Genomic DNA, 21,540 nt, shown 5'->3' with positions numbered 1-21,540 from the left:
TTATGCTGCATGGGATGAGGCTCATGCTGCATGGGATGAGGCTCATGCTGCATGGTATGAGGCTCATGCTGCATGGGATGAGGCTCATGCTGCAAGGGATGAGGCTCATGCCGCATGCGTTGAGGAGGATGCCGCATAGTATGAGGCTCCTGCCTCATGGGTTGAGGCGGTTGCCGCATAGCATGAGGCTCCTGCCTCATGGTTTGAGGAGGATGCCGCATAGCATGAGGCTCCTCATAGCATGAGGCTCCTGCCTCATGGGTTGAGGAGGATGCCGCATAGCATGAGGCTCCTGCCTCATGGGTTGAGGAGGATGCCGCATAGCATGAGGCTCCTGCCTCATGGGTAGAGGAGGTTGCCGCATAGCATGAGGCTCCTGCCTCATGGGTTGAGGAGGATGCCGCATAGCATGAGGCTCCTGCCTCATGGGTAGAGGAGGTTGCGGCATAGCATGAGGCTGCTGCCTCATGGGTGGAGGAGGTTGCCGCAACGCATGAGGCTCCTGCCTCATGGGTGGAGGAGGTTGCCTCAACGCATGAGGCTCCTGCCTCAAGGGTTGAGGAGGTTGCCGCATAGCAAGAGGCTCCTGCCTCAAGGTAAGAGGAGGTTGCTGCATAGCGCTGGTACCTGGCAACTCCCAATGCGGCAGCTCACGCATGGAGGCAGGAGGAGCCTCAACATCCTACGTCTGGCAGGGTGGACTGCGCAGAGGTGGAGGAGCGCTCGCAGGAGGAGGTGTGCTAACCTTCTCTGCCTGAAACTCCTGCATCAAAATCGCAAGCTGAGACTGCATTGTCTGCAGCATAGACCACTAGGGTCTATGAAAGACAACAACAAACGGAGCTACTGTCCGTTGAGACTGAGGGTCTAAAACAGCTGGTGCGGCAACAGACGGAGTTACTGCCTGTTGCGGTACCACCTTGCCTCTCTGGGAGGTGTGCAGTTGTCGTACTGCAGCAAGTCCGAACTGACCCAGTGCTAATGGCTACACCTAGGAGTTGGACTTGCGCGGAAGGGACCGACTTGCACTTAAAAGCTGCAAGATTTGGTCCATGGTTTCTGCGAGAAACCTCTTCCGCAGACGAGGAATAAATGGGCTCTCTCGTCTTTGTGTGGGTGGGGTGATCACGTCGGCTACGTGAGTTGGTTACACCCGAAACCACGGAGGGAAACGTCTGTTCGTCGATCAAGGCCTGATGAACCCATAAGTCCTTCGACGTTACTTCTCCCCTGGGCTTGGGAGCTTGTAAGAGGTCCCAGACTAGGCGAACAACTGGCACGAACAGACGAACCCTCGAACGCAACACTGTAACACTTTGCGCTTATCACTTTATCACTTTTGATTTGCTGTTTGCACTTATTTCACTGAACTCGAAACTTTAAGTGGTTTGTACCTGAAACACGCAATTCTATCCTTCATTAAAAGTTAGTAATCGCGAAAACAGTATTACAATGTAACAGAAAAACATAATGAAAGATAAATAATTCAGTGGCTGGAAAAGAGACTAAACACTAGATCAAATAAACTACGTTTAAAATCTCTCACCGCAAAAAGCCTGGGAACAAGAATAAAACTCTAGAAACGTTTACCTTCTTCCCCTAAAGAGACTAGGGAGAAGAGCAAAAACGATAACAACGTTACCCGCTTGAACGAAACGTTTACCCTCCTCTCTCTCCCTCCGTCTCTATCTCTCTCTCTCTCTCTTTTGACTTAGAACCTGAGAGATGAGCCCAATAATATATATCGTTAAAACATATTATTGTTAAAGGAAAAAAAACTGAAAGATTTCCCAAATAAAAAGTTCCTTTATTAGAATTAAAACCATTTAAGCTAAGAAAGAATGAACAAAACGCTAGAATCGGTTTACTCTTACTGCAACGTGAAACCGTGAATCTCTCTCTCTATCGTAACGATAGAGCGCAAGTTGAACGTTCTGAACGTCAACAACTGCAGAGACAAAACAAAACGTTAGTTCAACTTTGAAAACAGTACGAGACTATCAAAGAAATTCTTTCAAAAAACATTAAAATAGCATAAAAAGTTAACAGGTAAAAACGAAATGACGGGCTCAATGTTAATTAACTTCGGTTCCAAGAAAAGACCGCCTACTATTAGGAAAGGTCGCATATTTTAATAAGTTTATAATAAAAGGAAGTTAATCGAAGAGGCCTATAAAAGGCGGAGAGATATAAAATAAATCTATAACTTTGTTAAGCAAAATTAAGAAAGAGAGTCTATACTCTCTTCGACACCAACACTTCCGACTAAGGGAAGGGTCGGCCATTTAAAAGTGAAAGAGAGTTCATACTCTCTTCGTCACCAAAATTAAATCAAATTAATTCCAAAAAACTTGCTAAGCTAATGATAAAGCTTCCTGAATAGCGAAGGCTAAACTCTAGAGCAAATACATCACCAAATCGTGAACAATAACTCCAGAATCAACAGCGTATCCATGTAGGTCTAGCCGGAGGCACGACAGAGGAAAAATTGAGGTGGTGTTGACAAGAAGTACTGGAGTACCTGACCACAGATGGCGCTGTTGTGTACACCCCCACCTGTATAGCGATCGCTGGCGTATCCCGACCGTAGATTTCTGTCGGCAACAGAGTTGACAGCTACATGATTATCGGGTAAGATTAATATTGAAAATTACCTTTTGATTGAGACGATGTCCGATAGCGAAGTCGCGGCAGAGGAGGATGGCATAAGGCAGAAAACGTTACAAGTGACAGACTACGTACAATAATTTACACACTTAACACATTAACACTTAAACTTTATGAAATAAAAAAATGGCAGAAATAATTAACACTTAACATTACATATGGATAACTATAAAATGAAAGAAAAAATTAGTTTAACACTTAACGGTAACATAAAACTTAAAATTGAATTTTTTTTTTTTTTGCTTTATTATAACTTTACGTTTTTCACATTTTCTAAATTTCTTCTACTTCTTCATCACTTTCTTTTTTCTGTTTCTTTTCTTTACTTTCACCTTCTAAATCTTCATCACTTCCTCTTTTCTGTTTCTTTTCTTCACTTTCACCTTCGTCTTGGCCTACTAATACTGGTGGCCTCTTTAATAAGAAACTATCCATGGAATCTTGTTTCTGCCTACTTTTCAACACATTTCTAAAATGCGTTAGGCAAACGTCATTGCAGTGTTGAAGCGCACGGTTGGTATAAACTTTTTCTGGATGTTCCTTTTCGAAGTAATCTGCCATTTTATGGAAACAGGCGAGAATTTCCTTAATGTCTGACATTTTCAAAGGTGTAACATCCTCCTCATCACCGCTAGAGAACTGCTCTTGAACAACACTCATTTGCATCGTCTCCAACTCCTTCAGGTCGTCCGTCGTCAACTCCTCGTGGTGCTCCTCGATAAGTTTATCTATATCCTCGGCGCTAACTTTCAGCCCCATGGACGTACCAAGATGTACGATGTCAGCCACCTCAGACTGCTGGATGGGTTCAGGATCGTCAACGATCTCGGCTTCGCCTCCAGGCTTCCCGAACCCCTCGAAGTCTCGTGCAGAGACAACACCAGGCCACAGCTTCCTCCAAGATGAGTTCACGGTACGCCTCGAAACTTCCTGCCAAGCGAGATCGATGAGTTTGAGGCATATCACAATATTAAAATGATCTTTCCAGAATTCACGCAGAGTGAGGTTTGTACTTTCTGTGATTTGGAAACATCTCTGGAAGAGATGCTTCGTGTACAATTTTTTGAAATTAGAAATAACTTGCTGGTCCATGGGCTGGAGGAGAGGGGTGGTGTTAGGCGGTAGATACAGGACCTTTATGAAGGAATACTCGGCCAGAAGATATTCCTAAGATATTCCTCGAGGCCAGGAGGGTGAGCTGGAGCATTGTCCAACACCAGCAGACATTTCATAGGGAGGCGCTTTTCTTCCAAATATTTTCGGACAGTCGGACCGAAGCAGACATTCACCCAATCAATGAAAAGTTGCCTCGTTACCCAGGCTTTATCATTCGCCCTCCACATCACAGGAAGGTTCTCCTTGATGACTTTGTGGGCTTTGAAGGCTTGGGGATTTTCAGAATGGTACACCAGCAGGGGCTTTATCTTGCAGTCCACACTGGTGTTTGCGCAAAAAGCAAGGGTAAGCCTGTCCTTCATAGGCTTATGTCCGGGTAGCCTCTTCTCCTCCGCCGTGATGAACGTCCGACGAGGCATTTTCTTCCAGAAAAGCCCAGTTTCGTCGCAATTGAAAACTTGCTGCGAACTGTAGCCTTCCTGCAGAGTCAACTCTTCAAACGTTTTAACAACAGCTTTCGCCAGGCAGAGTTCAATGTCCTATAGGTTACACCACGCCAAGCTTGGTCAATCATGTTCACACAGTTGAGGATGCTGAAGTGATCCTTCCAGAATTCCTTTAAGGTCAACTGTGTATAACTAGTTACTTCAAAACATTTTCGGAAAAGGGCCTTGGTATACAGTTTTTTAAAGTTTGAAATGACCTGTTGGTCCATGGGCTGGAGTATGGGAGTAGTATTGGGGGCAGGAATTTAATCTTGATAAAACTGTACTCTTCTTTTAAGTCTTCCTCTAGACCTGGAGGGTGTGCAGGAGCATTGTCCATCACCAGAAGACAGTTCAATGGCAAGTTCTTTTCAGTCAGGTATGCCTTAACCTAGGGGGCAAACGCTTCGTTGATCCACTCACTAAAGAATTGTCTTGTGACACAAGATTTAGTGTTAGCGCGCCACATAACTGATAGTGCACTTTTCAAGATATTGTTTCTTTTGAAGACCCGGGGGTTGTCCGAGTGGTACACTAACAAGGGTTTAATCTTGCAATCGCCACTAGCATTGGCGCACAGCAGCAACGTCAGTCTATCTTTCATTGGCTTGTGACCTGGCATCTTCGTCTCGTCCTTGGTAATGTAGGTATTGGCCGGTATTTTCTTCCAAAATAACCCGGTCTCATCGCAATTGAAGACTTGCTGCGGGATCAAATTTTGTTCCTTAATGTCTCGGTCGAATTCGCCAACGTATTTTTCAGCTGCCGCCTGAACCGAACTGGCTGCCTCCCCATGCCTAGTCACACGGGGAATACCAGTTCTGTTCCAGAATTTCTCGAACCAGCCCCTGCTTGCTTTAAAAGTAAATGACGAATCACTTTCACTAGTACTGTCACTTTTCTTCACCAATTCTTCATAAATATGAAGAGCTTTCTCGCAAATGAAAGCTTCACTTATACTTTCCCCGGCCAACTGCTTTTCTTTAATAAATATAAGGAGCAACTTTTCCATTTCCTCAATTACTTGTGGCCTTTGCTTACTAATTGCTGTCACTCCCTATGCAACATTAGCTTTCTTTATCACTTCCTTATTTTTCAAAAAGGTCGAAATGGTCGACTTCGCCATGCCATACTGTAAGGCTAGATCAGACACTCGTACACCATTCTCGTATTTCGCAATAATTTCCTTCTTCAACTCGATCGTTGTTCTCACTGTTTTCCTCTTATCCTTCCCCTTATCACTAACTTTCTTGGGGCCCATTATTATCAGCAAAAGAAGATAATAAAACGCACTAAATCACAATAAATTCTCAACACGTGTTGTCAGACTGACGCTCTCTCTTGAAATGATGCTACCCGACCAAGCGAGAGTAGCCGAGATGGCCGCTCATCTCACTCGGCCACGCGTTCGGCTGTTCGAGTTCCGATCTTTTGTTCGAACACCGCAGCAAAAATTACTCGAATTTTTTGGTCGAACTCCAATTTGTTCGAATTTAGAGTCGTTCGACTACCGAGGTATCACTGTATACTGTATATATATATATATATATATATATATATATATATATATATATATATATATATATATATATATATATATATATATATATATATATATATATATATATATATATATTTATTTTATTGTTCATTTATTTATTTATCTTTATTTCAATTTTATTTAAATGGCGTGGATATTTCCACATTCGTTATTACTGCCTGCTTAGATGAATGGGAGAAGGGATCACGGTTGGGAGGTATTTGCATTCAAAGCTATATTTGAGAGTATTGGATGATCTCAGCCGTCCCAAAGATGGTTTGGACCTTTTTGGCGGAACTACTATCAAGGGTTGGGTCATTGGAACCCAGGGGGATCCAATCCTTAAGGTGGGACTCTTGGCTTTTGGCCGGAAGCCCATCATTACAGATATGGGAAGGATGATTCCATATATCCTTGGTCTCAGTCCTAACAGGCGGGTTTAGCTTACACCTGTGCCTCTATATTTGTTTTGATGCTATCCTTCGGGTAGGGTATGGAGTGGACCATCTGGGAAGTATACTCTCATTGTGGCGATAGTGGAGAATGCAAATTTCCTTTCCAATGTATGATATTTTCTTAAAATTCTCAAGCAGGTAAACCAACAAAACCAACATAAAACAAAGAAAATGCCACCCTTAACTATGGACCCTTCAAATACTGACTTCCCATCCCCTGGATTTGCTGACTCCCCCCGGCACTGTTGACGACCTCTGATAATGTGATAAGGGAAAGTTCTGTTGATGACCTCGGAACGGGAAAGGACCATTCTACTGATATTTCAAAATCAAGTAATTTGGGTAACACGAGGAAACTTCGAATCCTTTATGTTACCCAAAATTCAATAGAGACAAAATATGATGACCTATGTAAAGCATTTGAATGCTATGGATGCATAAAAGAAATAAGGATGAAACTTGAAGCTGAAACATGGGGACGAAGCATTTAGTGCAATAAGTAACTGAAATATTAAAATTAATAACTTTAATGTTGCGGTTGCTATCTGCGATAAGGTACCAAAAGATTTGAATGTGTATAGGCCTGCCGATTGGTTGGAAAGACGCAGATTTAGTTATGCCCTCACAGAGAAATCCAAAACTGGCTTATAACTGAATCAAAGGGGGTTACAGGGAATTATTCTAAAATATGCAAATTGATTCAGAAAAAAGTAGGAACTATTGCACCAGACAATATATATCGTTTTGGAAAAAATAGTTTCCTTATCCATACCAAATCCAGTACACAGTCTGTAATATTGTCCAATATGAAAATAAGTAATGATGACCTTAAGTTAGATGTCAAACCCCACCTAAATTTTAGCTATGGAAGGGGCGTAGTTTTTAACAGAGATCTATATGAATTTACAGAGGAGGAGATACTGGCCATGTGTCCACTAAATGTACGGAAAGTTCACAAAGTCCCAGGTACATCAATGATAATCCTTACGTTCCAGGATGCTGATGTACCTTTTCATATTATTATTGAGAACGAAAGGATCAAAGTAAGACCCTTCAAGCAGAAGCCACTGCAATGCTTCAATTGTTTTAAATTTGGGCACCTGTCTAAAGTTTGCAAAAATGAGAAGATGTGTGGTATTTGCTCCAAATCTTAGCATGGAGTGTGTGCACTTGGAGCCAGGTGTTTAAATTGCAGCTCGAATCATAAATTCACAGACAAGAGGTGCGAGCTATATAAGTTGGAGGAAGCTGCACTCAACAAATTGAACTTAGAACATATAAGTGTGACCCATGCTAAAAGACTGTTAAATAAATCAAATACATATGCTAAGGCATTAAAATCAAACCAACCTAGTACTGCCAATAGCTAAAAAAAAAGGTATACCATCTGATAAAATGTCAAATAACGAGGTAACCATAATACCTCCTGAGGCTTTACCATGGTGTATTAACACTAGGTCATTGCCCATTGCTGTACAGCCTTCATCCCCCATTACAAAAAATAATACAAACCTCTCTCAGGCCATGTCCTTGCCTGATCTGATGGAGGTTCCACTTAAGACTAACTTACCTGATGCACCTCTAGTAGGAAAGGTGCAAAAACCTCGAATCCCATCGTCTATTAATCGTAAAAGAAAGACCTCCATCTCTCTCTCCACCCTCCATTAGAAACGTTAAGGTTATGACATCAAATAAATTTGATGTTTTGTCTGTTGATGTTTCTAATGAACCAGAAGATAAACTGAATAAATAAAAAATTCAAGTTGAGGTCCACCATCCACCTCAACAAATAGATCAAAAGGATACAAAGAAAAACACAAACGTAAAACCCAACATAACAAGACCACCTCTGAAGAAACATACAGGTAATAATGTTAGATTAAAAACTGCTAACGGGAAGACCTCATCCAAGATGTCTTCCCGAAATAATCCATAGTTTTCTCCTCAATTTTGCAATGGAACTGTCAGGGTTTGAGAGCGAAATATGAAGAACTTAAGCTCCTAATTCATGAACATTCCCCCATAATTGTATGTCTACAGGAAAGTATGCTTGATTCTAACACTCCTAGTCCTCGAGAGTATGTTAGTTATAGAACACCATATAATCAACAAGCAGGGAGCCATGGCGAAAGTCACATGTACATTTGTCGAGATGTTCCCCAATTACCTACGTCTATATGTACAACCCTGCAGGCAGTGGTTGTACAAATTGATATAGGGAGAAAATATACAATATGCTCTCTGTACTTACCTCCAAATGATATTTTATATGATGATTTAGCAGAAGGTCATTCAACTCCCTCAACCTTTTCTATTACTAGGAGATATGAATGGTAAACATCCTTTATGGGGTGATGTTTTGGCCAACACAAGGGGCAATATTATCTCATCAATTGTGGATAATGAGGATGTGGGACTCCTTAATACAGGAGAGCCCACGCACTTCCATGTTCAGACAGGTACCTTGTCATGCATTGACCTTTCAATCGCAAGCTCTAACTGCATTCTTGATTTTGATTGGAGGACATTAGATGATTGGCATACTAGTGATCATGCACCAATCATTATAAACACCAACAAGGGTCCGCCTTTACAAAGATCGCCACGATGGAATCTTGACAAGGCAGACTGGGCTAAATTTTGTGAGCTAAGTGAAATCGAAGGGAGTGCAGAACAGTTTGAAAGTATTGATGATGCCATAGACCTACTGAATGGAACTCTCCATACAGCAGGAATCATTTCGATTCCCAAAACCACAGAACTATTCAAAAGACGACCAGTCCCGTGGTGGTCTTCAGAATTAACAGCCTTGCACAGAGCCACCAGAAAATCTCTGACTAGATTGCGTAGACGCCGTACTGATGAACATTTGATAACGTACAAAAAGTGTAGAGCACCCAATCTTGGTTGGCTTTTGTTTCCTCCATTAATAGTAGAACACCACCATCTTCTGTATGGAGGAAAGTAAAAAAGATTGCAGACCAATTCACCCCAAACCCGCCACCAGTGTTGAAAGTGAATGGTCAGTATGTGACTGAAGGAAATGAAGTTAGCAATGCCCTGGCTGACCATTTTACAAATGATATCGTGCAAGAGTGTAGCAGCTCCTGGTCACCAGTATAGGAGCATTGAAGAAAAGAAGATTTTAAATTTTGCCACAGGAAGGGAAGAGTCATATAATTCTCCTTTCACTGAAAGAGAATATGATTCGACACTTTCCACTTGTAACGATACAGCCCCTGGACCCAAAGGAATTCCATATGCAATGATTAAACATGTACATTTTAATACAAAGTTATTTATTTTAAGCATTATTAATAGAATATGGCATTATCATAGTTATCCAAGTGTTTGGGAAATAGCCATTATTTTAGTTTTTTTTAAACCCGGTAAGGACAAGTTTTTAGCAGCAAACTACTGACCTATTGCATTGACATCTTGTTTATTTAAAATTATGTAGAAGATGGTCAATGCAAGACTGATGTGGTATCTTGAAAAGAAGGGTATTTTATCACTGACTCAATGTGGATTCAGAAAAATGCACTCAACGACTGATGTGTTGATAAGACTTGAGTCCTCTATTTGTGAAGCCTTTGCTTCCAAACAGCACCATGTGACAGTCTTTTTTGACCCTGAAAAGGCATATGATACCACTTGGAGATAGGGTATCCTTGAAACAATTCATGAATTGGGATTGAGAGGAGAGCTGCCAATATTTATTCAGGCATTTCTTTCAAATAGAGTTTTTCAAGTGAGAGTGGGGGAAGCTCTATCAGAGAGTAGGTGTCAGGAAGAAGGAGTTCCTCAGGGGAGTGTGCTGAGTGTAATCCTTTTTGCACTAGCAATTAATGGGATATCCTCAGTCATTCCCCAGGATGTTCTCTCAACATTATTTGTGGATGATCTCTCAATATCATTTGCTGGAGCTAGAATGGGAATGGTTGAGAGAAAAATACAACTCTCAATTGACAAAATTATCCAGTGGGCCGATATGAATGGATTTAAGTTCTCGACAAGTAAAACTACAATTGTCCATTTTTGTCGTATCTGGGGAGTACATCCAGACCCGGATATATTTATTAAAGGTCAACGGATACCATGTGCAAGTGAAGCTAAATTTTTAGGTTTGATATTTGATTGTAGGCTTACATAGGTTTCTCACTTAAAAGTGTTAAAAGCTAAATGTCTCAAGGGTTTGAATATCTTAAAAGTATTGTCCCATACATCATGGGGGGCAGACCGCAATACTATTTTGAAATTATACAAGGCCTTGATTTTTTCCAAAATCAGTTACGGATGTGAAATATACTCCTCAGCCACCCCAAGCCGGTTAAAGATATTAGATTCAATACATCATGGTGGTATAGGTGTGTGTGTGTGTGTGTGTGTGTATATATATATATATATATATATATATATATATATATATATATATATATATATATATATATATATATATATATATATATATATATATATATATATATATATATATATATATATATATATATATATATATATATATATATATATATATATATATATATATATATATATATATATATATATATATATATATATATATATATATATATATATATATATATATATATATATATATATATATATATATATATATATATATATATATATATATATATATATATATATATATATATATATATATATATATATATATATATATATATATATATATATATATATATATATATATATATATATATATATATATATATATATATATATATATATATATATATATATATATATATATATATATATATATATATATATATATATATATATATATATATATATATATATATATATATATATATATATATATATATATATATATATATATATATATATATATATATATATATATATATATATATATATATATATATATATATATATATATATATATATATATATATATATATATATATATATATATATATATATATATATATATATATATATATATATATATATATATATATATATATATATATATATATATATATATATATATATATATATATATATATATATATATATATATATATATATATATATATATATATATATATATATATATATATATATATATATATATATATATATATATATATATATATATATATATATATATATATATATATATATATATATATATATATATATATATATAACTTAAGAGAAATAATACTCATAGAGTTAGGACAGCAAGACAAAAGAAAGTTGATAAACTTAGGAGAAGGTCGAAGAAATATTTAGCAGAAGGAATACAGGAAAGGGAGAGAAATTTAGATTGGAATTTGGGGAGTAATTTCCCCAAGTTCGAGAGCCCTCTTGCCTGTCATAAAGTTTCAGCACGGGAATGAAATGCCTTTCTGAAGCTCTATGACTTCATCGAGGCATTCTCTCATTAAGAGGGAGACACCTTAGATGAAGTCTTCCCATTGGCAATATTTGATCAAACAATAATTCCCGGTGGTATCTCTAGAAAGGATCTTGATATAGAGGGTTTTCTGTTCCTCTTTTTCTTTGAGTCCTTTTGATCTAATTGTTGAGGAGGATGGTGGACCTCAACTTGAATTTCTCATTGGCTCAATTTACCTCCTAGCTGATCACAAACATCAGAAGACAAGATATATTTATTTGAAGTCGTGACTTTAATATTTCTTATGGTAGAAGGCGAGAGAGATGGGGGTCTCTCTCTTTTGCAATTAAAAGGTTGTGATCTATCAGGTTTTTGCACCTTCCCCACAACAGGTTCACCAGGTAAATTGGTTTCAAGTGGAACCTCCATCAGATCGGGCAAGGATATGGCCTGAGAGAGGTTTGTACTATTGTTTATAAACGAAGTAGTTAGCTTTTGAATGGCTTTCAGATTTTCAAGCATCTGTTTCGATTTTTCTACAATTTCTGGCCATAGATTTTCGATGGGACTTTCCACCTCTTTAACTAATTTCATTTGTTTCTTTATCTTAGAAGTAGAGATATAATTTTTGTGTGTGTTTAGGCAAATTTTTCTTCAGAACCATTGAAAAAGGTTGCCCTGGTCTTATCTGCTTTTCAAGAGCTCTTTTACGAGCCTCTTTAAAAGTAACCCTTTCCATGGTCCTAATGGCCTGAATTTCTTTTTCAAAAATAAACTTAATGCAGCTTTTAGATGTAGCTGGGTGTGCTTCCCCACAATGTATGCAATTAGGGTTTTCTATGCATACTCCACGACTAGTTTTTCCACAGTTGGCACAAACAGCGGATTATTTTTTAGTTTTTCCTTGCATTTCTGGCTTAAATGGCCATACATTTGGCAATGATAACATTGCAATGGTGAAGGGATATAAGGTTACACCTTCAAAGATAGCCAACCAGCTTTTGTAACATTTGGTAATCTACATTGATCAAAAGTTATAATCAAAGTAGCAAGAGGAATACGTTGAACTCTCTCTCTCATTCTGACTACTTTTACTACTCCTTGACTTTTCAGTTCATCCTCAATTACTTTTTCCTCTATATCCTGCAATTCTGGAGCATATATCACACCTCTACTCTGGTTGAAAGTAGGGTGCGAAACGCATTTTACACTATGACTATCCAATGTTGTAAGAGTTTTTAACCTTCCACATTGTAATGGGGATAGTGTCTCTATCAAGAGACTTCCATTTCCCTGGGGTAGAATTTTTGGCTGCCCTCCATATAAAGTGACTATTTCCCTGTTAGCTTTAAAAACATTTACACGTTTATGTTTTGCATTTTCAAATTCCAAAATAAAAAATTTCTCATAATTCACTACTTCATAGTGACCAGGTAATACTTCTACTTTTCTATATTTGTTTGTACTGTCATAATTTCTCTCTCTCTCTCTCTTCTTCGCTAGTGTTTTCTTATAATTCTTCATATGACATGAGTAAGGTTCCAATGTTACAATATTGGAACCCGAGTTGGAGCTGTCTGTACCGAGGTCCATGTTTGTATTTTCCAGGTCGTCAACAGAGGGGTTTGATTTTTTTGAAAGAGCAAGCCGGGTTACCCACCTCTCATCGGGGGATGTCAGTCCTCTTATCCCGTGTGGCCCAACAAGAGAAGAGGCTTCAGCGGGGACCAGTCTATTAAGAGAGGGGCTGCCTCTCTTAAGGTGGGCGAACACTGGTCAGTAGGGGTGGTTAGCCCCTCCCACTGGCGACTCCAATGCCTGGCGTCACCCATTACCCGCAAATATGGGCGACTTACAACCGGATCACTGGAGCCCGACTCTTAACAGACTTGGTCTGCACCCAATGGGGTCTGCCAGAGGGTGATGGCGTCTAAATTGGTACAGGTTGAGATGGAATGCCGTCCATCCCACACTGTGCCAAATCCAAAGAAGCAGCCAAAGCATAATCAAACAAGCGAAAATCGTCAACAATATCGAGCCCAGAAGGAAGAGATGGGAGAATAAAAGAAATAACCAAGAGGAAAAGAGAAAGGGCTGACTGATTTAGTTGGATTAACAGTTGGGCACCGAGGGTCCACCAGTGGGAAAGTAGTTCCCACTGTTCATTAGAGCCCAGTTGCTAATCCTTAAGCCCCCCATCCTCATCATGGCTTTAGCATCTGGAGGGTAGCTGAACTCAAAGCGCTCAGGCTTCCTCAATCGTAAAAACTAAATAATTTTCCCCATAGGGATCAAAAACATTTACAACTAAACCAAACTGCAAAGAGAGGTAGGTACAATACTCAACTTAGACGAAGAAGAGGAAGCCATCATACAAAGAAAAACTTCAAAATAAGCTGATAAAGAGTGCACACCAAACAATACAACAGTAGTGTGAAGCTGCGAACAAAGGAATGAAGCTCCAGAGACGTATGGGAGCACCGAAAGGTGATAGGATATGTAACGGCTCCTCACTTATCCTTCCCCTTAGTGGATTAGACTGGGTAAAGACTATTGGGGTTGCAGATAGCTATGGTTATCATAGGATATGTCCCTGATTATACACGATATCTACGGATAGTCGTTCCGGGGGTTGGAACCGCATGATACCTAACGGTAAATCTCTTGTAATATCATTCGCAGAAATATTATACAGTAGGAAGCAGCCGAAGGGAACTTCTATCAGGACGACATGGCTCGAGCCCAAAAAAGTACAGAACATCAGAGTATCATATAAAAATAAGAGAAATTCAGTTTGGTAGCGAAGGCGCAATGTATACAAAAATGACAAAATTGTGTAGTGTGCCGTAGGTGACACAAACAAAAGCGAATCTGTATAGAAAGGGAAACTTTGGAAGCATGAGGAGAATAGCCTAGTTTGCCCATGTGATTTTGTACAAGACACTCAACTGGCTGGTAGAGGAGACACAACCAATCAAGAGCACAATGATCAGTATCTTGGCCGCTGACTGGCAGTTGGACCACAGGATTACTCTCAAGCAAACTGCAGTACTCTGCACCCCATGTTGTTCAGTTTTGCTTTTACGCATACAGATGCAACATCTCTCTGCATCTGTATTTGTGTTGTGGGGTATATTTTTTGCTTTTTTGACTGCACTACAATGCTAGCTAAAAATTTTGCATCCTCTGAAGTTTCTTGTAGTGAACCTAAGTGTTAGAGGAAGATGCTTAATATAGCAGAGAAGATTAAATGCCTTGACATGTTCAACTTTAGTAAGAGAGAAGCTAAGCAGATATAGGATGCCAATACACCATCAACGAATCTACCATCTGCTACATAAAGAGTGACCGAAAGAATGTAAGGACCATGGTGTGTCTCATTAAACAAGACAACGAAAAGGGTGGCAACTTCATGCAACAAGGACATTGTAAGGATGTAATTTACATATCTTCAATGGCGAATGTTCAGATTTTAATTTTTTCATTTACGTAATGATGTGTCTACAGTAAAAGTAGGTTTTAGATAGAAAAAAAAAAGAAGGGTTTAACAAGTATGCAAGTGTTAGGAGGGTGTATAAAAGCTTAAATATATAAAGATGACAAAAATAAAAAAATTATAAAAATACTAGAAAAAATGTATTGCAGATTGCTGTATTTACGCAGTTTTTCAGAGATCGTATGGGGGAACCACACCCACAGTAGCCATTGAATTACAGTATCATAAATATATTCAAGGGCTGTAAATTTTGATTAATGAAGAGGTTTAAACTGGCATGGTTCATACAAAACTTATACATATACAGGGACTGGAAAATGGAATAGATATTGGGTATTCTAGTGTTGAAGAACTGATTATCTATATAGTGGGATGTTAATATTACACATAAATCTTAGATGCATGAAGTCTATCAATATCTATATGAGGAATTTCTCTGAAGCCAAATAATTATTTATATATCTATAGTTGATCTAGGCATAACCATCAACAATGACCAGAGAAGAGAGCTTGCCAGTGTATAAACACAATTGGAAAGTTTTGCAAGTAGGGAAGTTTTACCCATAATTAATAAACCACTACAATCATTTTACCTAAGTGATTCATCACTAAGTATGTCGTCTGCCTAAGAAGCACAAAGATTAGCAGTAACAGTATAAGAATTATAATCTATTTGAGCAATAATAACCTTCAATGAGTCAGTAATAATCTCAAACAAAGATATCTTACCTATTGAGAACATTAGTATATAGTCTTGTATACATTCCTTTGCCAGGTCCACCAGCACTAAAACTACCTCCACCGCCCATCATCATATTCAAAACACAGCATGTTACAAAATCTTGGTGCTGATGTCCAACCGATTCCAAACCAATGACAAGATGCGCCAATTCAGGCAATGGATTTGGTCCTAACGATACATCTGAGAGGTCTGCCTCTTCCTGTAAAGCAAAACATAAGAGAATAAAACAGGAGAAAATTTAAGTATAAAAATTTGAATTATTAAACACACAAGTCTATACAATAAATACATATGAAATATATGACAAATTAAATTTATTAAGTATTGATCATATAATGTAGTACTGTAGTGCCTACTTTTACTTTGCTGAAATAAATTGTGAGGAACTAATGGAACACACTGCTAAACAATCATCATCATCTCCTCCTACGCCTATTGACGCAAAGTCCCTCGGTTAGATTTCGCCAGTCGTCTCTCTTGAGCTTTTAATTCAATACTTCTCCATTCATCCTTTACTTTGCGCTTTACAGTCCTCAGCCATGTATGCCAGGGTCTTCCAACTTTTCTAGTGCCTTGTGGAGCCCAACTGAACGTTTGGTGAACTAATCTCTATTAGTGAGTGCGAAGAGCATGCCCAAACCATCTCCATTTACCCGTCATCATGATCTCATCAACATGAGGCACAAGTAATTTCTCTTATAGTTTCATTTTTGGGCTCAGGCCATGTCGTCCTGATGGAAGTTCCTTTAGGGTAGCTTCCTAGGGTATATTTGACTACGGTGATATTCCCAGAGAATTTACCTTAAGTTATACAGAATTCTAACTCCTGGAGCGAATATCCCTAAATAAACTTAACCAGGGATATCGCATAATATCATAGGACGTATTTTTGACACGCCACATAGTAATCTACACCCCGAATAGAATTAACACTTCGAGGGGTCAAAGTGGCAAGAAAACGAAAAACGAGAATGAAAGGAGAGCCGCTAACAAGGCACCTCTCCTATCTCGCTTCGAGTGTATACATAGCGCCGCCGACGGCGCCATCTGCATTCCTTTTTACGTAGCTCAACAACTCGGTTTTTCCCTCTGTTTTCTCGTAAATCTTGGATTATTTCAACCTTGTGATGTTTTCTCCAGCCTCTTCTGCCTCTGGAAGTTGAGTATTATCTTTATTATGTATAAATGTAAGCTCTTGGTGTTTTTTAAATAAATCGATAGCGATATTAACGTTACAAGAGCTGTTGCCTACTGGAGGCGTCCTGGACGCTGTCACTCGCCATGCAAGAGTCATTTAGTTAGCCAGAGCGACGTTCCCGGCCCTTATGCTTTAATAATTCTAGCTATTTAGCTTTACAATAGGAATGCTTTATATGATGCCGTTAGTATTTCTGTTTCGGTGATTGAAATATCGATCCTAGCCTACGCTAGGCTCCGTAGCCTAGGCGTTTGGCCCTAGTACTTTCATGCATGATATACAGATTTCCGAGTGTTTTAAAATTTATTGAAGCTATAGGCAGTTTTATACATATAAGATATTGTTGATATTTTCTTCCAAGATTGTATACGAGAGTTTCGGTGATTTAGGTAACCGATTCTCTTCACGCCTAGGCTAGTAGCCTATGGAGCCTTAGTATACTTTCGCACACTCCCCGGTTGCTCTTTTCTCCTCGGAGATTAAGCGCAATCCCTTTTCCCTCTGTTTTAAGCCTTAGGCTTAACCCTAATGGTTTATCTGAATAAACATTTGGATATAACTATATTAGGGTGTTTCTGTTCTTTCCTGTTTCCAGAGAATCTGGCTTCAGGAGGGGGCAGGACATCAGAGTATTTAGTCTGGGTCTGTTTCTTTCTAGCATAGAGAATGAGATTCCTTTGCTAGGCCAGGGCCAGACATTGGAGGCTTAGCCTCCCTAGACCACTTCTGAAGGTTTCTGTACGAGATGATTCCTTCTAGTGATCTAGCAGACTAGTCCAGTGTTGTTGTTCTCGGTTTGAAGGATAAGAATCTTCTTTCCCTTGTGATAACAACACCAAACTTTGTTTTAGTACTGAGGGAGATGGCAAGTATTGCCAGCCTCCCTCCCATGATTGCCCCTAGGCTAGGATGAGCTTTCTTGGATGTGGGGTAATCTCTTACTAAAGCAGAGTTTGTAGGACCCTCTTCTCCCCTTCCCCCCTATCCTTAGTAATGGCCTAGCCATTACATCTCTTGTCCGTCGTTCTACATTGGTACCTAGTATAGGTTAAGATGTGGAGCTGACTCAGTCCTTTGCCGGCCGGCAAGTTCGTGCCGGCTGGCAAAGGCCTAACTTCTGTAGTGTGTTCCCCAGACCTCCCTTGGTCTCACATCCATGTCTGTCAGTAGCGCCAGGCGGCATTGGATAGAAGGAAGCCTGAATTTCACATTCTCCCCTTACTTATGTTCACTCTTTCTGGATGCAGGGCTGTAAGGCAGTGCCGTCTTATATCCTTACATCCATTCTGTTTCTCTTCTAGTGTTTGTACCCTAGCCCGACTGCCGGATTAAGTGGCCGGCAGCCGGGCAGGTGGAAGTTCTCTGGTTCCTTTTTGCTGCCGGCCGGCATAGGTAGCATACCATTGCCGGCTGGCAACAGAAGCACGCCATAAGATACGGCCGGAAGCCGGGTGCTAGCGTTTATAGTTGCCGACCGGCACACACATCTGAACCAGCGATCTTCCACCTAGTAGTCTAAAGGTAGTATACCTTGGAACTATTTTAAGGTACGTGCCGGCCGGCATGTTATATTATATACAGTAGCCAGTATTTTTACAGTATAGTATATACTGCATGGAGAAAACTATAGTATAGAATAAATTATAACACTAAGTTTTTCCAACATTCTTGTGTTGTTTTGTACAGCCTTTTGTGAGACCGTACAGATGAAGAAAGTGAGTTCTTTCTTTATTAACTATCCAGTATATTAAAATTATTTATATTGGTGTGAGCTACACCTACATTTTCCTTTGGGAATACCTTGATGGTTATTCTAGAATAAGATTAACCAAAAAATTTTATTATCTGGAAGGTTACAGCAATTGGCTGGGCAGGAAATACAAGTGTGTGTCTTTCCTTCTTTCCTTTCTAGCTTAGTTATTTTAAGATATATATATTTTAACATTAGTTATCCAGTGATATGTTTTTCACTTAATACTCATGGAATTTCTTCTCTTTACAGGAGGATCATCCAAAGTGAGTCTTTTTAAAGTTTATTTATGACATATTTGTTTTTGATGTTGTTTATAGTTTATATATGACATGTCTGTTTTGACGTTACTTTTTTTAGAACGATTTATTGTTAATTTGTTCTCTTCATTTATTCATTTCCTTATTTCCTTTCCTCACTGGGTTATTTTTCCCTGTTGGAGCCCCTGGGCTTATAGCATCTTGCTTTTCCAACTAGGGTTGTAGCTTGGATAGTAATAATAATAAAAATAAATAATAATAATAAATAATAATAATAATAATAATAATAATAATAATAATAATAATAATAAGTGCGGGAGCATGTTCTGCAACGTCCGCAGTAAGAACTTCTGTGGACATGAGTAGTGCAGGAGGCACGCAGCATGCGCAGCCTCCAAAGATGATCTCCGCAGGTATGTACGATATGCACTAACCTGATTACCGAGTTGTTTGACGCCCCTAAGTCGGCGGAGTCAAGGGACGCAGCAAGGGAAAAGCTTCGAACCTGGGTGAGGGGCTTCCAGAAGAATACTTCTGGCCCCTATCTTCCAAGCGAGAAGATGAGGGCTTACCTTTTCCCCAAGGCATCAGCGGATGCAGTGATTCCCCAGCCTCAAGCGGAGATACCTCTAGTTCAGATTCCGGTGGATTCTGAAGTCTCGGACGCCCTACAAGACATCCAACTGGACGATAGGATGTCCGAGGTGTCTAAGTACACCGAAAAGGACCTTCTGGCAGAAGACCAAGAAGAGGAGCTGACCCAGGCTCCGGATACTGAAGAGGAAGAAATCGACGAGGGGTCGGTTACTCTGGTTCAGGCCCCTGAACCTGTTCCCTCAACATCGTCTGCTATCCCCGATGATCTGGGAAAGACTCTTTCTTCCATCGTTGAAATGATTCAGCAGATGCAGAAGAAAATGATGAAAAGGAAGCTGCAATGAAGTTGGAGATGCAGAGACTTGCAGCATCACGTGGGCCCCAGAAGAAGCTCAACGTGAAGGACCTTCCTTTGTGCTCGGATGCCAATCCTTGGAGGTATGCCGAGCACATGCCTATGACAACAGGAAAGATTGTCATTTCGGAGAAGTTGAGCTCAATTCCCTTCAAAGAAGTGGAATTCTGGCCCAACAAGGAGTCTTACCCAGACTGCTGTGTCCGTCTTAGGAAGGAGCCAGCCTCAAAGGAAGAGACGGAGCCGAAGGAGGTCATAGTTTTTTACCATAATAAAGCACAAGCTTTACTATTAAACTCATTGAAGAAGAGGGGCTTCACAAACTCAAAGGTACCTGATTTGAGTAAGAAGCATCCTTCCTTTGTGGCCTCTCCTACCAGAGCCTTCCCCTTTATGGAGAAGGGATTTAAGGCTGTTTTGAAAGCGGTCGAGGCAGGTAAACCATGTCCTTCCTTGGAGGAGTGTAAACCTCTGTCCTTGGCCTTACCCATGGACCAGAAAGACTGGAAGGACGTCCATCTTACCTTCTCAGTCGGGAAGTTGGAGGCAGATATAGCCGGACGTCAGTTCGGTGAAGACCTCCCGAAGCTGTCCGATTTTCTCTTGCATGGGGAGCAAGAGACAAAATAGAGACTTGCCGCTTCAATGTCTCTACAAACGACTCTGGAGACGATGGCAAGTGACCCCAAGCTCAAGAGATGTTTATGGTGGTGGCCAAAACCCATCTGGCCACACTGACGAAGGACCTCTACAGTTTCGTCAAAGCTAGGAGAGCTTGTAGGGAGTTCGTGTTCGCCTCGGCTGCGGTGAGGCACGAACCGAGGAAACTAATCTCCTCTTGCATTTAGGGTAAAGACCTCTTCCCTAACGAAGTGGTCAAAGAGGTAGTGGATAAGGCCGCCACAGAAAATAGAAACCTTCTCCAGAAGTGGGGCCTATCTCTTAAAAGAAAGTATTCCCCGGATGAAGGTCCCCAACCAAAAAGGAAGACTAAGAAGCCTAGGCTACCCTCTCGGCCAGCCAAACCGTACAGACAGCAACAGCAGCAACTTCCCATGACCGCAGTGCCCCAGATGGTGGCACAAACCCCGACCATGTACCAGTTGGTACCCCAAGCCGTGACAACGCAGTCTCCGGCATTTAACCCAGCATTCGAAAGGCAGTCTACGACCTTTCGTCCAAGAGCTAGAGGATCAGCCAGAGGTTCGTCTAGACGCCCCTCAAGGGGAAGGGGGTTCAGGGGAGGACGCGGTCAAGGAGGCAAGGCCTCAGGTCAACAGCAGCAGAAGTGAAACGCTTTCGGTAGGAGGGAGACTTCATCTTTTTCGGGATCGTTGGACCTTCGATCCCTGGGCCCACAGCCTAATCAAGAATTGACTGGGTTGGACCTGGTACAGCATTCCACCTCCGTTCCCACAATTCTTCCAACACTCTACCCCCATTCTGGAAGAATACATCCGAGAACTCTT

General features: G+C 40.1%; 1 protein-coding gene across 1 annotated transcript in view; it reads right to left on the bottom strand.

Annotated features, from left to right (window-relative positions):
- The window catches only part of LOC137625999 (mitochondrial-processing peptidase subunit alpha), a 656,206-nt gene that overhangs the window by 77,122 nt on the left and 557,544 nt on the right, over nt 1-21,540 (bottom strand). The window contains exon 9 of the mRNA XM_068357083.1: nt 15,899-16,110. Within this exon, the coding sequence (XP_068213184.1) occupies nt 15,899-16,110 (212 nt within the window). The remainder of the gene's footprint in view (nt 1-15,898; nt 16,111-21,540) is intronic.

Source organism: Palaemon carinicauda, chromosome 33 (genome assembly GCF_036898095.1).
Source record: "Palaemon carinicauda isolate YSFRI2023 chromosome 33, ASM3689809v2, whole genome shotgun sequence".
NCBI lineage: Eukaryota > Metazoa > Arthropoda > Malacostraca > Decapoda > Palaemonidae > Palaemon > Palaemon carinicauda.
The sequence above is the reverse complement of the archived record's forward strand: the minus strand, read 5'-3'. Positions and strand labels throughout refer to the sequence as shown.